Genomic DNA, 13,675 nt, shown 5'->3' on the forward strand with positions numbered 1-13,675 from the left:
CCTGCCTATTGCCATGGGACGTAAGTCAAGCAATCTGAATTCTGAGTCAAACATAATTTAAGGCATTTTCACCACAGCCAAGACATCCTCATGTCAGTCGCACTTCAATCGTTCTATTCTTCTGTATCTCCGCATTCGATTTCCAATACCGTTCAGCTCGGAAACTACACCACCATTAGACATTATAGCGAAGGTGAAAGAAGATCTTACCTCCAGTGAATATTAGCTAGAACAACATTCTGGAGCCCCTCAATATACGTCTGAACCTGGGCGTCGACATCTTCGCCCCAACTGGGTAAGTCGGCTGGTGCCAAATACCAGTCACGGTAGCAGGTAGCCAGTAACTTTGCAGCTTCGTCAAAAGCAGCCTGAACTGAGAACCCGTCCCGGAGATATATCTTGATCAAATTGCTATTCTCATCAAGGAGCTGATGACAAAGGGTTAGAAACTCTGCACCTTCCGCTGGCGGGCCATACATATGCACATACCTGCTCCTTCCGATAGGAGACGATGTCATTTTGGCTTTTAAGTTAGTAGTTAATTTCTACAACGGACAAGGATCTTACATGACTGTCACTTCAGTGCTAACTCTCTCCAGCTCTTTGATTGATGAACACTCAAAGACTTCATCTGGTATGTTCAACCCATAGGCGTATCTTGATAGTTAGCACGCTTGACCCTGACTAAGTAGGAAAATGACTTACTCGAACAGCGCAAATAGGGGCGTTGTTGCAATACTTCCACGTCTCATTGCAATGAACTTGTCGACTGACAGTGTCTCGCTGCCCTGGAATTTAGACTGCATGACAACTTGCTGAATACAGGCTTCAGAGTAGTCTTGCATTGATCTAGCAAACCGTCGAAGGGGTCCTGGAATCATACTAGTGATTAGTTATGCATCCAGATCAACTTTTGGTTGACGATGTGATTACCGGCAGAGCAGTCCGACTGGATCATTAGCGAGGGTTACAAACTCATGGGCGGGGCACTCACTTCAGACAGTCTGTCCCAGATGGACTTGAAAGCAACAACAAGAGGGTCTGTTGGTCTAAAGGTTGTCTCGTTATTCATGACAGCCAAAAGCTCGTCCATCATTATTCGCACGCCGTCCAGATCCACTTTCAACTCTCCGTTATCGAAAGCTGTTCATATCGATATGTGAGCACGAGTAAACGCAAGTGCCGCAAAGTCAGGGTAACACTACCGTCGTCAAATGGAAAGACCTTGAGCAAAATCAGCATGAACAATTGGTAGAAAGCAAGGTATACGCACCCAGTTCCCCCAGTCGAACATTATTCGCAACTCTTCTTCCTCTGCATCAGGAGCCACGATAGCCACGAAATATCCGAAGTCGGTCTTGTGAACGAAACTTGCCATATTCGTCTCAAACTTGCAGGTCCTTGAAAGTTTTAGCTAATGATACTAGGATGAGAACAATGGACAACTATACTTGATGAGCCACTGCTCTGACGCTTCTCTCACGGCTTGGTAATGTTGGTTTATTGGAGCCTTTCGCGCAGCGAAGTTGACAAATAGCGGAGGTAATTTCACCTCGACAACATTGCCAGCGTCCCATCCCATCTTCACGGCTTTGATAAGTGAGTTTCAGGGATAGGAATGATGGGTCAAGGTGGACAAGCAGGATTTGGCCTAATACTCTTAGGGTAGGCTTTTTCGATATCCAAGTCTGTCGTGGCCCCTATGTGAAACAGATACTAAATGTGGATGGATGCCTGTCAAATAGCTACCATAACGCCTCCTTAGCATTATCCCAAGGGGTGTAGCGTCACCGTTAAATCATTTGACCCCTTTCTCTTCCTCACTGCTGGGTAGTACATTTGATAACCGCCTTTCCAATGCTGTGATTATCAGCAGGGGATCAAGAATAGTCGAAGTTTGCTTGTGATTCTTTGCAAGGATCTGCAGGATATTGGCGCATTTACTGATATCAAAAAGGAATGTTGTATACCTGCCCTGCTGCCATGGAGCTAGTGACATACATCCTACATGACCAGCAGTACTACTTCCCAATGGCAATTGAGTTGAAATGAGAAGATTTACCAGTTAACTGACTGGGCAGGTGCAGCCGCGTCGCCGTTTGTTCCACAGATGCAAACATACGTCCTGTTAAAAATGCACGAGTCTTATTCGAGTAGCAAAGACTGCAGTCTGGAAAACTTTAGATAGTATCATACCCCTTTCAATATAATGTGGGGACTCGATAGAGGTCTCGGAAGAGAGTTGCATCACTGTCTGGTGGAGGGCTCCTTGAATTTTCATTCAAGGGCTATGAGATCCAGTCAGTCTCACTGCAAACCCCAGCCAAGCTGATTCGTCTACTACTAGCACTGCGCAGACTTTACGCCGTGGCTATCTTACAGTACCTTTGCTGCTGCGATTTCCAAGAATGGGCCTATACACTCATCTTCCCATAACACGCTGAGTGAAATCAGGGCTAGATAGGCTACCAGCCCGCTGCGTCCTTTTGAGTTAATGTATCAATACTAATCAGGCTTCTGCATTCTCGCCGTTTCCAAAAGAGCCGGCGCATGAAAATGCATGCACTTCATGCACCTAGCTGCATTGAGGGAAATCTATACAAATGACCTAATGACTCTTTGCTGGCTTTAAGAAGGCATCAGATTGACACGGATGATATCTTCGACAAGAGGACTCTTTTCTAGCATTCCCCGGATCCGTCCTACCACAAAAGCCCACTTCGTAACCCATAGCAATTGGCTATTGATTCACCCGACAATGGCTATCTACCCTGATCTACATGGAAAAACTGCCATGGTGACAGGGGGTGGGAGGGGCATCGGCAAAGCCATTTCATCTGCACTCGCTATATCTGGCGTAAAAGTCGCTATTGCAGAAATTGACGAGGCCATCGGTAGGCAAGCCGAGAAGGAACTCGTTAGCCAGGGCTATGAAGCACGCTTCATCGCGACAGATGTCACCAGCTCCAGCAGCATCAGAAATGCAGTTGAGGAAACGATCACAATATTCGGTAATGTTATGCAGGACGCTCAAGCTACTCATATTTGACGGCATGCATTGGAATGTAGGGGCAATGCGCTCTTTAGGGGCCATCTAGAAGGGTGCTCGTGCATTATGACTGTGTACACAACGGCCTGAGTATCCCTAAAGGGAGAATGATAGACAATGGAAAACATTTGGGTTTATATCCCGTGAGACTGCGGGGATACTCCTAAGAGAGGACCCTTTCCGAGGGTAACTTAAGACTGCTCTTTCAGATTCTCAAAATCTATGATTCAAGTAATACACTGCTTTATACTCGCATGCGCATTCAGTCATGGCTGCTTTGAATTTGCTAGTTGAACAAGTCCTGTCCGCTAATATCAGCTTGATACTACTCATTGGTATCTTTATCTATGCTTGTAGCGTTTTTACTATTCGCCTTTACTTCCATCCCCTCAGCAAATTCCCCGGACCACGGATTGCTGCTGCGACCAGTTGGTACGAATTCTATAAAGATGTCATCCTGAGTGGACAGTACTCCAAATCATTTCCATCGCTACATGCAAAATATGGTCTGACACTGCTGAAGAAAATGACCATCATACTCTTTATGCTCACTACTAAGTACACAGGTTCTGTCGTCCGTATTCATCCCAATGAACTTCACATTAACGACAGGGACTTTTTCAATAGGTACCCACGCAATAAATCAGGTGAAACTGTGCTAACCAAGCCAAGGGTATTCAAAAATGGAACGGACTTTTACAAGGATCCCGCCTTCTTTGGCAGTATTGGGTTCAATGACTCCATTGCCTTTCTCACTGATCCTCACGAATACAAGCTCCGTTATGATATTGTGAAAACCCCCTTTGCAAAAAGACATGTCGATCTTCTGGCCCCCGAGCTGGAAATGATCGTGACCAAAGCTATCAATCAAGCAAAGATCGCAGCGGAGACGCAGTGCCCGCTAAACATTCAACAGCTCTACCGTTGTGTCACGGTTAGTTCTTCATACTCCATGACCTGCTGAAGAATGTGAAGGTCAGGTAACCGTATCCTCCGTAGGCCGATTCCATAATGGTATTGCTGTATGGAAGATCTTTGGACCTTGTCATGTCGGGAACGTCCTGTCCGCCGTTCCTTTCCAGCATAGACATGTTCGCAGATCGATTCCATCTGTTCAGAAGCTTTCCTATCCTCGCCCGGATTGCCCTTAACCTCCCTCCCCTACTGACGGACATAGTCGCCCCGGGCTACATGGACTTTAGACAGGTGAGTAAGCTCCAATCAATGTCATTGTTAAGAGAAGTAGAGCTCCACTAATAACTCGTAATCTAACAGCGGTGTTTGGAGTGGATGAGAGATATTTCTACAAATCTTGCCACAAGTGAACAAAAAGAAGGTAATACCCGAATGACGGTTTTCAGTTCGCTTCTTCAAGCCGAAAAAGACTCTCCATCGCGGTCTATGAATGGGCTTGTTAATGAAGCATACTTCTTTTGCTTTGCTGGGACGGATTCTACAAGCTACGCGCTATCCTGCGCTACTTATTACCTGCTAACGCACCCAAATTCTGCAAAGAAGTTGAGAGAAGAGCTCGAGAGGCAGCCTGTGAACGCAGATGGGATTATCGAATACCAATATCTACGCAACCTACCATATCTGGTAAATAACAGCGTTTCCTGTTTATAACCTGGGTCATTCGCTAATGATTTATGGATAGACCGCCGTGATCAAGGAGTCACTTAGGCTGTCCTCTCCAGCTCCATCCAGACTTCCGCGTATTGTTCCCAAAGGTGGAATTGAAGTTGATGGCCAGTTAATACCACCAGGAGTAAGCCAAGGCATCCGCACTAATAAGCCAAAACCGATCAAGCTAATATCCTCACTCGTATCCAGACCGCAGTCTCAATGTCGACAAGGATGATCCACTTTGATCCAGACATCTTCCCCAAGCCCGACGAATTTAATCCTGGGAGATGGATTGGTGAAAGCGGAAAAACACTGGATAAATGGAATGTTGCATTTTCCAAGGGAACACGCTCATGCATTGGCATCAAGTAAGTTATAACATCAGCCATGGAATATAGTAACTGACCGCCGTATGTTAAGCCTTGCTTACCTTGAGTTGTATGTTTGCCTTGCAAATATTCTCAACAAGACTCAGATCGAACTGTACCAGACAGACGAGATAACTATGGAGTGGAGTGACCACGGAGTGGCAAGAAATGCGAAAGATGTCCATGTATTGGTGAAGGGGGTCAAAGACTAGACAGTCGAGCAAATACCGGTCATCAAATTGTCACCATTCGCATACTTCGTTCTCAATACTGGAAGTGATAATACTGCTCAAGACTTTGGAAGGCATCAAAAATGAAAGACTAGGTCCGTTTCGCGACTTTACATTGCGTCCTCCTGTGGTAGGATAGGGCACTGTATCCCTAGCAAAAGTAGTAGTATAAACGGTTCAGTTTCACTTTCCATTTCGCCACGCTTATGGTTGACTCAATGTAAAAAATTTTAGTATCGTATTCTAAAACAGGGTTGCTTTCACCCAAGATGAAGTTGATATGTTTTTACACATGATATTCTTGGTTTCCATTTGCAAGTGTCCACGGACATAAGTGGACGATGCACGTGTGGAGAGCCCAGCGGCAGGTTTTCTCCGCCTTCTGCCTCCGAAGCTCTCTCCGTTCCCGCATCGCATTAATCTGCTGCCACTGATTTCAACATTGTTGCTCTGGGCCTTCCAGAATGATTTTGGCTCTCACCGGATAATTAATTTGATGATCACCTACTCACCTCACATTGCACGAAATAATCGGACCCCTCGTTGACGAGCCGACAACGTTACACCCTCCTACCCACCCTTCAACCTCCAGCCTCCCGTTCTTCCCACCTTCACTTCAACACCGCACCCACCATGTCCGTTTGGAACCCCGATAATATTCGCGATGTCGCCGAGTCGGTCGGTGTTGTGAACCTCAGTAATGATGTCACCGAGAATCTTGCCCGCGACGTCGAGTACCGTGTCGCGCAGGTCCTGGAAGAAGCCCTCAAATTCATGCGCCACAGTCGACGCACGCTACTCACAACACAAGATGTCGCGCAGGCCCTGCGCGTACTGGACGTGGAGCCACTTTACGGATACGAGTCTACAAGGCCCTTGCGGTTTGGAGAAGCATCACTGGGGCCTGGTCAGCCGCTGTTCTACGTGGAGGACGAGGAAGTGGACTTTGAGAAGCTGATAAATGCGCCGTTGCCCAGAGTTCCTCGGGAGATCTCTTTCACAGGTATCCTTTGGCCCTGCTGCGATGTAAAAATATCTACAATGACATATTGGCATGCTGACTCCATTAAGCCCATTGGTTGGCGGTTGAAGGTGTACAACCGTCCATCCCCCAGAATCCTACGGCGGCCGACTCAAGAAACATGGAACTGATGTCCAAGGGACCCAACGCAAGCTCTACATTGGCGGCCATGAGTGGAGGAGGAAATGTCTCCGTCAAGCCCCTGGTGAAGCATGTGCTGTCCAAGGAGCTACAGCTATACTTCGAGAAGGTCTGCAACGCCTTCCTGGACGAGTCCAGTGAGGAGTACAGGACGTCGGGTTATGCTAGTCTTCGAGAAGACCCTGGATTACACCAGCTGGTGCCATATTTCGTGCAGTTCATTTCGGAGAAGGTGACGCATGGGTTGAAGGATGTCTTCGTCCTGACGCAGGTGATGCACATGGCCGAGGCTCTGGTACAGAACAAGTCTCTCTACGTGGACCCTTATGTGAGTCATGATTGTCACATGAACAACACCGATTACATTTTACTGACTCCGGATAGATTGCCTCACTTGTTCCACCGATTCTGACCTGCCTGATCGGCCGACAACTCGGTGGCAGTGCTGAATTGACGGAACAATTTGCCCTGCGCGACCTTGCAGCATCGCTTCTGGGCCTTATCGCCAAGAAATATTCCAATTCGTCGCATACACTGAAGCCACGCTTGGCCCGGTCGTGCCTGAAGACGTTCCTGGACCCGTCCAAGCCGTTTGGGGCGCACTATGGCGCGGTGATCGGACTACATGCGGTTGGCGGTGCGGAGGCGGTGCGGGTGCTGATCATGCCTAATCTGCCGACGTACGGCAACCTGCTCAAGGATGGGATGGCGGAGGAGAGTCCACGCCGGCCGGAGGCAGAGCGGGTGCTTAGCGTGCTGCTGGGGGTGCTGAACACGCTGCGGGAGGGCCGGATGGCACTGGCCAACGGTCATGGCGCGATGGTGACGGATGGCCTTCGAGATCGGCTGAGTCAGAAGGTGGGCGAGTTCCTGGCCGCAAAGATTAGTGACGCGGGGGAAGTTGACCTCGCTCATGCCATTGTGGAGTCGTCATCCTGATTCTCCATGTCTCTTTCTCACTACAACAAGTAGCATGATTTGTATCTACTTTGGATGTACATCTTAAGGGGTGGGTGAAGAGGCATGTGTGGATCTTTTTCATTCTTGTTAGTTGAGTCTTTCTTTATTGCTGGGCATGGACAGAATCGGCGTTCTGGGGAAAAGGGTGTTTAGAAGGAGGGAATCGGGGCTATTCTTGAATGCTAGCTAGCGAATTGTACCTCTGCATGATATACTGATTGCAACAAAGTATACTATGTTCATACTTGAGTGTCTAGGAATGGTGGAAGTTGTGTGTGACCGGTTTCCTTGAAGGGAGGGAGACACGACGTCACCTTCTTTCTCACTTTGGTTGACCCTTGTACCACCGCCTGCCTGGTTGGGCACGAAATGTCGGGATTTTTCCGTATTATTTCGTCTGGATCTGGTTTGGGCTGGGAAAATCCGACCGGCTCATTCCTTATTCCTGGCCTTCATCTTCTCATCATCTACTCCGTAGTTACTATTCATCCATCGCGCCCTCCTGCCTCTCCAGGGATCGTGTGTGGTTGGACTAAATTTTATAATTGCCCAGGTGAGTTATATGTTCCTGCATCTTCCCCTCATCCTATTGATTGGAGGTTTTCCCGAATCTGAACCGTTTTCCCGCCCTTCTCTCAGATTCTGCGTTTGATTCCCAGCTGGCGCCCAACCCAGATTGGCCTCTTGTCTTTTTTGCCCGCCCCACGAACTTTTTCCGGGCCCACACAGATCACGGACAGCAATAATAATCGCTCAACCATCGCCCGTCAATAACTACTTCTTTCTTTTCCCTCCTCTCCCCCCCCACGTCCGCGTGCCTTTTTCCCAAATCTTATCTATTTTCCCTTCTTCCCTCACTTGTTTGGTGAAGAGGACCTAATTGCTTTGGTTGTCTTTGACTCATTGAGTGATCAAAGAGCCAAATTGCTTTACTGCTGCTTCTCTGCACACTTGCCCTACCCGTTATCGTTGCCGTCGGAAGTCGCCTCGCAGATGTTCAGTGCTGTGGCTTTTCGCGACATCGTGCTGTTTTAAGCTCGTCTTCTGTCCTGCCTTCCATGAACCCGAAGGATCTACTACGGTACCTGTCTAAGCCTGCCAAGTAGGTTGTCTCCATCTTTTGAATCTCTTCCATTCACTTGGTCTCTCTGGTGGGTCAAAAGTTTCTGTCATGGCTAACAGATCGCGCGTAGGCCCCGATAACACGCCTAAACCCCACCTTTTTTCTTCAGTCGCGCAAACCTCACTTTTTCCTCTCCCACATTTAAAAAAGCAGATACTCTCGTCTGCTAGACCCGATACTTTCGCCGGTATCGGTATCTTCCAGCACGAGGGTCACGACGATATAGTCACCATTCCCTTTTCCAGAGGCTTTTTCCTCCTTTCCCTCTCGTTCCGCCCTCCCTAGCAGCCCTTCAGGCTTCTACCGAATCTACCCCTCTTTGGCTGAGTGCCAATTACCTTCAAAAAGATTAAGGGCCTACTCTCTCAGACGGACATAGCCCCCCTGTTCGTCTGGGCAGCAGATAGTGCTTCCTAGGCTCTTTGTCTACGGTCCACAAATCCAAGTCGCGCGCACCTGCTATATCGCTGCTCCATCCGCTCTACCGATCCATTTACCACATTTTCAAATCGGTCAAGATGGTCTACATTGGAATTCCCCAGCACTACACGGCGTCGCCGTCCTCGTTCATGGCGACCCCGTCCTTGACGATCAACCATGAGGCGACCCAGGATCTCGATTCTACCAACGCCTTCGAAGGTATGTCACTGTTATAGTAGAAGCGCGTGCTGGCATTATACTGACGTGAGCGAAGGCCCCGAGAAGCTTCTGGAGGTTTGGTTTGCCCCGTCCGCTCAGGAACTGGGTTCCGCCGGTCCTGCCGGCCTGAAGGCTGTGCCCGAAGAGATCTGGAAGGACATGCTTGATCTCGTCAACTGCCAAGTGCTCTCCATTGTCTCGTCTGAGGATGTGGACGCCTATCTCCTGTCCGAGTCCAGCATGTTCGTCTGGCCCCACAAGCTGATCCTCAAGACCTGCGGTACGACGACCCTGCTGTCGGGACTTCCGCGCATCCTCGAGATTGCCGCTCTGTTCGGTGGCTTCCCTCGCGCCACGGCGCCTTCCCGTGGTATCGCCGTCGCTGCGGCCCCGTACCGCGTGTTCTACAGCCGCAAGAACTTCCTCTTCCCTGACCGTCAGCGCGGTCCCCACCGCAGCTGGAGAGACGAGGTTCGCACCATGGACAAGCTTTTCCTCAACGGCAGCGCCTACATGATTGGCAAGATGAACGGCGAGCACTGGTACCTCTACCTCACTGAGCCCAACACCTTGCTCACTCCCCCGACCAGCCCTCGGGTCGAGTCTGAGGATCCGGTGACCGAGACCAAGATGCTTCAAGTGCCCGCAGCTGGAGCGTACCAGACTCGCGAAGATCAGGATGAGACTTTGGAGGTGTTGATGACCGACCTGGATGAGGAGAACGCCAAGCAATTCTACCTCGACCACGCTACTACTGTTGCCGAGAAGCGTTACTGCAACTTCGAGGCCGACAATGACGACCACGTTGATGTCTTTAGCAACAACTCCGATATGGATGACGTGTCGTCCAACGGCAGCCGCGTCTTGCCTCCTGAGCTGACTACCGAGGGTCATGCTCTGGGAACGGTCGTGTCGGAGTCTTGTGGTCTTTCGGATGTCTATCCTAAGTCCAAGTTCCCCGAGTCTCGGATCGACGCCTACCTGTTCACCCCATGCGGATTCTCCGCCAACGGCGTCATCCCCACCCCGGACCAGAACACCGGAACGCACTACTTCACGGTGCATGTGACCCCGGAGCCTCACTGCTCTTATGCGTCGTTCGAGACCAACGTGCCGCACTCGCAGAACGGCCAGACTACGCAGGAGATCATCCAGCAGGTGGTGAACATCTTCAAGCCCGGACGCTTCACGGTGACCTTGTTCGAGGCTAAGCCTGAGACTACTACGGCCGACGGCGAGTTGGACCACATCAAGGAGGTCAAGTACATTGAGCGGCAGGCAGCTCGTCGCACCAAGATGGAAAATGTGGCAGGATATCGTCGGGTGGACCGGATCGTGCATGACTTGGACGGATATGACCTCGTGTTCCGCTACTACGAACGTCTTGACTGGAAAGGGGGGGCCCCTCGGCTCGGAGAAGAGCGCGTTTGAGAGCGAACACGGTGTCTATCCATGCATGAGAGGTGAGATGGAAGTGGGAGAATGATATCGTTTACTTGACTGTTTCCAATTTCGGGTTTTGTCAACTGTTACTTTTCTGTCATCGAGCGATTGAGCTTTGTTCCTTTTGAGCAATGTTAGTATCCACCTTCGCTTACGCCTTGTGGCATTGTGGTTATTTTGAACGAATATTATCCGTCTCACGGACTGATCAGGCACATTGATCGTAGAAATGTAGAACTTCCGAGTAGTTGAGTGAAGAACGAGTGAAGTAGAAATAAGCAGCGGGCGGGCGCAGGAGCGCGCCGGCGGAAAGTCGACCACTCGGCAGACTTGCCGGATGGGGGGGCCGTAACACCGATAAGCCGCCTTTCGTTCTTTCATTCGCGCTTCATCGCATCATCTTCCCCAAGCTGTCTCCATATCCAGTTCACACCACCTTTACCCTATCTATCCTGAATGAGATAACAACCTAATCCTGAATCGCGTCTTACCGAAATTCCCAGACAGATCGAGATACGAGTTTTCATCCGCGCAGCGAGCAAGCCTTGTCGGCTCTCGACAAAGCAACACCAACACCACCCATCACTCCATTCCTCCCACACAAACACATACACACAACCATCACGATGTCCTCGCCACCACCCCCCTCCTCCAACCCTCTCAAACGCCCCTCCATCTCCTCCGCCTCTTCCCAACCCCTCGGCAGCCATCCCAAACGACCGCGCATGCACCCTCTCCGCCAGACCTCCTTCCCCAACACCATCGACGCAGACACGCGCACCTACAGCGACGCCGGCAGTGTGACGGGCAGTTTCACGGGCAGTTTAGGCGGGACCAGCGCAGATGGCGTTTTTCTCACGAAAGGAAAGAAGCGCGGCCGCAAAAGTAAAGCAGAGAAGGAGCGCGAGAGGGAAGAAGGGAGTCTGCGGGCGGGGATGGATCGACTGGGGTCGGTGGATGCGGATGGCGCGTCGGTGAGGGGTGGTGCTGGTGGTGGAGGTGCTGGAGGAGGAGGAGGGGGAGAAGATGCCGATGAGGATGAGGATTTTGATGATGAGGGGGAGTTGTTGGGGAGGGAGGAGGGGACGACGGATACGGAGGCGGAGAAGAAGAATATGGCGTACGTATCCCACCATTCCCCTTGTTGGGTTTCGTTGGATCGTGGTGTGGTGCTAACTGGCTCTTTCTAGATTGCTGGTGGATGCATTTAATCCCATCCAGTCGGAACGATACGATTTATTCAAACGAGCCAAGTTACGAAAGGAAACGCTACGGCGTATTGTCAATCATGCTCTGTCGCAGTCTGTGCCGGCTAGTGTGGTTACCACGATCAATGGCTTTACGAAGGTGTTTGCCGGTGAGATTATTGAGAAGGCTCGTACCGTGCAGGCTGAGTGGGCTCTTGCTCATGATCAGGCGGCTTTGGCTGCTATTGAAGCTGAACAGGCGGCGACCACGACAACGACAACAACAACAGCAGCAACACCTGGGGGCATTAAGCAGGAGCCCGTGGAGAGGGGGCCTATGTCTACACCTACTGGGAAGAAGGATGTTAAGTTGCCTCCGAATCCCCATCGGGGCCAGTTGCTGCCTTCGCATCTGAGGGAAGCGCTGCGGCGGTATAAGCGGGATGGAGAGGGTGGTGGCGTAGGGTTCTCCGGACTGAGTATGGGTAATTTGGGGGTGAGAGGGTCAGTGACTTGGTCTGCTGGGAGTGTTGGGGGTCGACGTATCTTCCGGTGATTATTGATTATGGGAGCTGGGTAATGGTAGAGCTGTGGGAGCAGAGTTGAGCGTGGATAGCAAAATGGTGGCTGATAAAGACCACTGCTGTGATGATATTGCTTAATACATGACCGTAGACATATTGTCTATATTTTACTAACATTCAATACTCAGTTTAATCTGTAGCTTGCCATGCATACCATCACTTCATATGTAGTGATAGCACATGCAACGCGCATATGTTTCTCATAGTTACTTCTTTTTCTACTCTCATCAAGGTCCATCCATCCATCCAGTATAGCTCTCATTGCACCACCTGTCACTTTAAATTTCCCACATTCTACTACCATACAGAATGCCAGTTACTATAAATGTATTACCTGATGATGATAGCATGATGTAATCATATTAATATGTTCATATTAGCATGAACATATTATAACTAATACAGAAATCTATTCTGCATCAGTATCATAGTAATAGCATGTCCCGATATATCTATTGTATCAAAAAACCCCCAAACCAACAGTAGTAAGCATCCGTCATTCACTCCCCATTCTTTGCATCCTTCCACCTTACCCCCCGCTTCAATGTACCAACACCAGTGGTATCCAAGATATCTCCTCTGTCTTCTTCCGTTGCTGTTACTGGACTGGAAATAGTATTTACCCAGCCACCGCCGATGATGCTGCACTGGTTGTACAGCAAAGAGGAGAGTGCTGGTCACATTGCCAGTTTCCTTGACATGGATGAACATGTCACTTCTAAGGCACCAATGACATCTATTAATGTTGAGTTTCAGCATCTATCAGGGCTTCCTTGGCTCGGTGACTCATTATAGAAGGCAGTGAGCCATTCCAGTGGTCTAATGACATTGTTGACGTCTCCTAACATACCAGCCGGGGTTTAGCTAGCACCACAGGAATGAGTGCCCAACTTTGTTATCCTCCATTGATTCCTAAGGCAGTCGACTACCCATTCGAGTAGTCTGACACCATTTTGGACATCTTCAATATGTAGCCGCGCTCTGACCAGTCAGCAGTCATCGGATACGATAGAACCAGATGTTCAGATACCTGCTATTTGACAACCTGCCATTAATACCCTGGATGCTGGCGTCAAAGGACAGAGACATGCCCCTCCATGACACAGCCGACGCAGAAGGGCTATTCCGAGAGGACGTCATATTCGCCAGGGGAAGTCTTGAGTCAGTGGACCATCCCAGAAGCTTTCATAAGATGTTCTGCGCCTGGCTGCCAAAAGCGCATCGTGGTATAGATCCGCATGCCATTGACGATTGGACAGGTTAGGTCTGTCACATACCTCCACGTAATTTTTTATAGAGCTTTG

General features: G+C 49.7%; 6 protein-coding genes across 6 annotated transcripts; 5 read left to right on the plus strand and 1 right to left on the minus strand.

Annotated features, from left to right (window-relative positions):
* Window positions 1-88: 88 nt before the first annotated feature.
* BO85DRAFT_454731 (terpene synthase family protein) lies at window positions 89-1,582 on the minus strand (the record flags this gene model as incomplete). The annotated part of the gene is made up of 9 exons (XM_025661342.1): window positions 89-164; window positions 211-428; window positions 490-523; window positions 568-657; window positions 706-871; window positions 976-1,143; window positions 1,206-1,224; window positions 1,274-1,400; window positions 1,452-1,582. 9 exons carry the CDS (start codon window positions 1,580-1,582, stop codon window positions 89-91), a joined length of 1,029 nt encoding a protein of 342 aa, XP_025520539.1.
* A 1,176-nt stretch (window positions 1,583-2,758) lies between these two features.
* Window positions 2,759-5,255, plus strand: BO85DRAFT_433235 (cytochrome P450; the record flags this gene model as incomplete). Its single annotated transcript, XM_025658417.1, has 8 exons — window positions 2,759-3,011; window positions 3,340-3,676; window positions 3,722-3,983; window positions 4,049-4,255; window positions 4,325-4,648; window positions 4,707-4,817; window positions 4,883-5,043; window positions 5,096-5,255. The coding sequence occupies 8 exons, from the start codon at window positions 2,759-2,761 to the stop codon at window positions 5,253-5,255; spliced, it is 1,815 nt and encodes a 604-aa protein (XP_025520540.1).
* A 442-nt stretch (window positions 5,256-5,697) lies between these two features.
* Window positions 5,698-7,617, plus strand: BO85DRAFT_464670 (TATA-binding protein-associated factor TAF6). Its single transcript, XM_025662000.1, has 3 exons — window positions 5,698-6,276; window positions 6,345-6,763; window positions 6,820-7,617. The coding sequence occupies exons 1-3, from the start codon at window positions 5,907-5,909 to the stop codon at window positions 7,372-7,374; spliced, it is 1,344 nt and encodes a 447-aa protein (XP_025520541.1). The 5' UTR covers window positions 5,698-5,906; the 3' UTR covers window positions 7,375-7,617.
* Window positions 7,618-8,297: 680 nt separating this feature from the next.
* Window positions 8,298-8,867, plus strand: BO85DRAFT_4001 (uncharacterized protein). The gene is made up of 2 exons (XM_025657116.1): window positions 8,298-8,497; window positions 8,578-8,867. The coding sequence occupies exons 1-2, from the start codon at window positions 8,454-8,456 to the stop codon at window positions 8,801-8,803; spliced, it is 270 nt and encodes an 89-aa protein (XP_025520542.1). The 5' UTR covers window positions 8,298-8,453; the 3' UTR covers window positions 8,804-8,867.
* Window positions 8,868-9,036: 169 nt separating this feature from the next.
* Window positions 9,037-10,588, plus strand: BO85DRAFT_359809 (adenosylmethionine decarboxylase SPE2; the record flags this gene model as incomplete). Its single annotated transcript, XM_025655526.1, has 2 exons — window positions 9,037-9,157; window positions 9,213-10,588. 2 exons carry the CDS (start codon window positions 9,037-9,039, stop codon window positions 10,586-10,588), a joined length of 1,497 nt encoding a protein of 498 aa, XP_025520543.1.
* A 411-nt stretch (window positions 10,589-10,999) lies between these two features.
* BO85DRAFT_443961 (transcription initiation factor TFIID subunit 11 family protein) lies at window positions 11,000-12,580 on the plus strand. Its single transcript, XM_025658909.1, has 2 exons — window positions 11,000-11,720; window positions 11,791-12,580. Exons 1-2 carry the CDS (start codon window positions 11,227-11,229, stop codon window positions 12,341-12,343), a joined length of 1,047 nt encoding a protein of 348 aa, XP_025520544.1. The 5' UTR covers window positions 11,000-11,226; the 3' UTR covers window positions 12,344-12,580.
* The last annotated feature ends 1,095 nt before the right edge of the window (window positions 12,581-13,675 follow it).

This window comes from Aspergillus piperis (assembly GCF_003184755.1).
Source record: "Aspergillus piperis CBS 112811 unplaced genomic scaffold BO85scaffold_1, whole genome shotgun sequence".
Classification (NCBI taxonomy): domain Eukaryota; kingdom Fungi; phylum Ascomycota; class Eurotiomycetes; order Eurotiales; family Aspergillaceae; genus Aspergillus; species Aspergillus piperis.

What these genes read in the sequence shown, in the direction of transcription:
- BO85DRAFT_4001 (XM_025657116.1), top strand. Translation starts at nt 8,454, where the DNA reads ATGAACCCGAAGGATCTACTACGGTACCTGTCTAAGCCTGCCAA. An exon ending in TACCTGTCTAAGCCTGCCAA is followed by an intron (nt 8,498 to 8,577) that starts GTAGGTTGTCTC and finishes CATGGCTAACAG; the next exon opens with ATCGCGCGTAGGCCCCGATA.
- BO85DRAFT_443961 (XM_025658909.1), top strand. Translation starts at nt 11,227, where the DNA reads ATGTCCTCGCCACCACCCCCCTCCTCCAACCCTCTCAAACGCCCCTCC. An exon ending in GCGGAGAAGAAGAATATGGC is followed by an intron (nt 11,721 to 11,790) that starts GTACGTATCCCA and finishes GGCTCTTTCTAG; the next exon opens with ATTGCTGGTGGATGCATTTA.
- BO85DRAFT_464670 (XM_025662000.1), top strand. Translation starts at nt 5,907, where the DNA reads ATGTCCGTTTGGAACCCCGATAATATTCGCGATGTCGCCGAGTCGGTC. An exon ending in TCGGGAGATCTCTTTCACAG is followed by an intron (nt 6,277 to 6,344) that starts GTATCCTTTGGC and finishes GACTCCATTAAG; the next exon opens with CCCATTGGTTGGCGGTTGAA. An exon ending in CTCTCTACGTGGACCCTTAT is followed by an intron (nt 6,764 to 6,819) that starts GTGAGTCATGAT and finishes GACTCCGGATAG; the next exon opens with ATTGCCTCACTTGTTCCACC.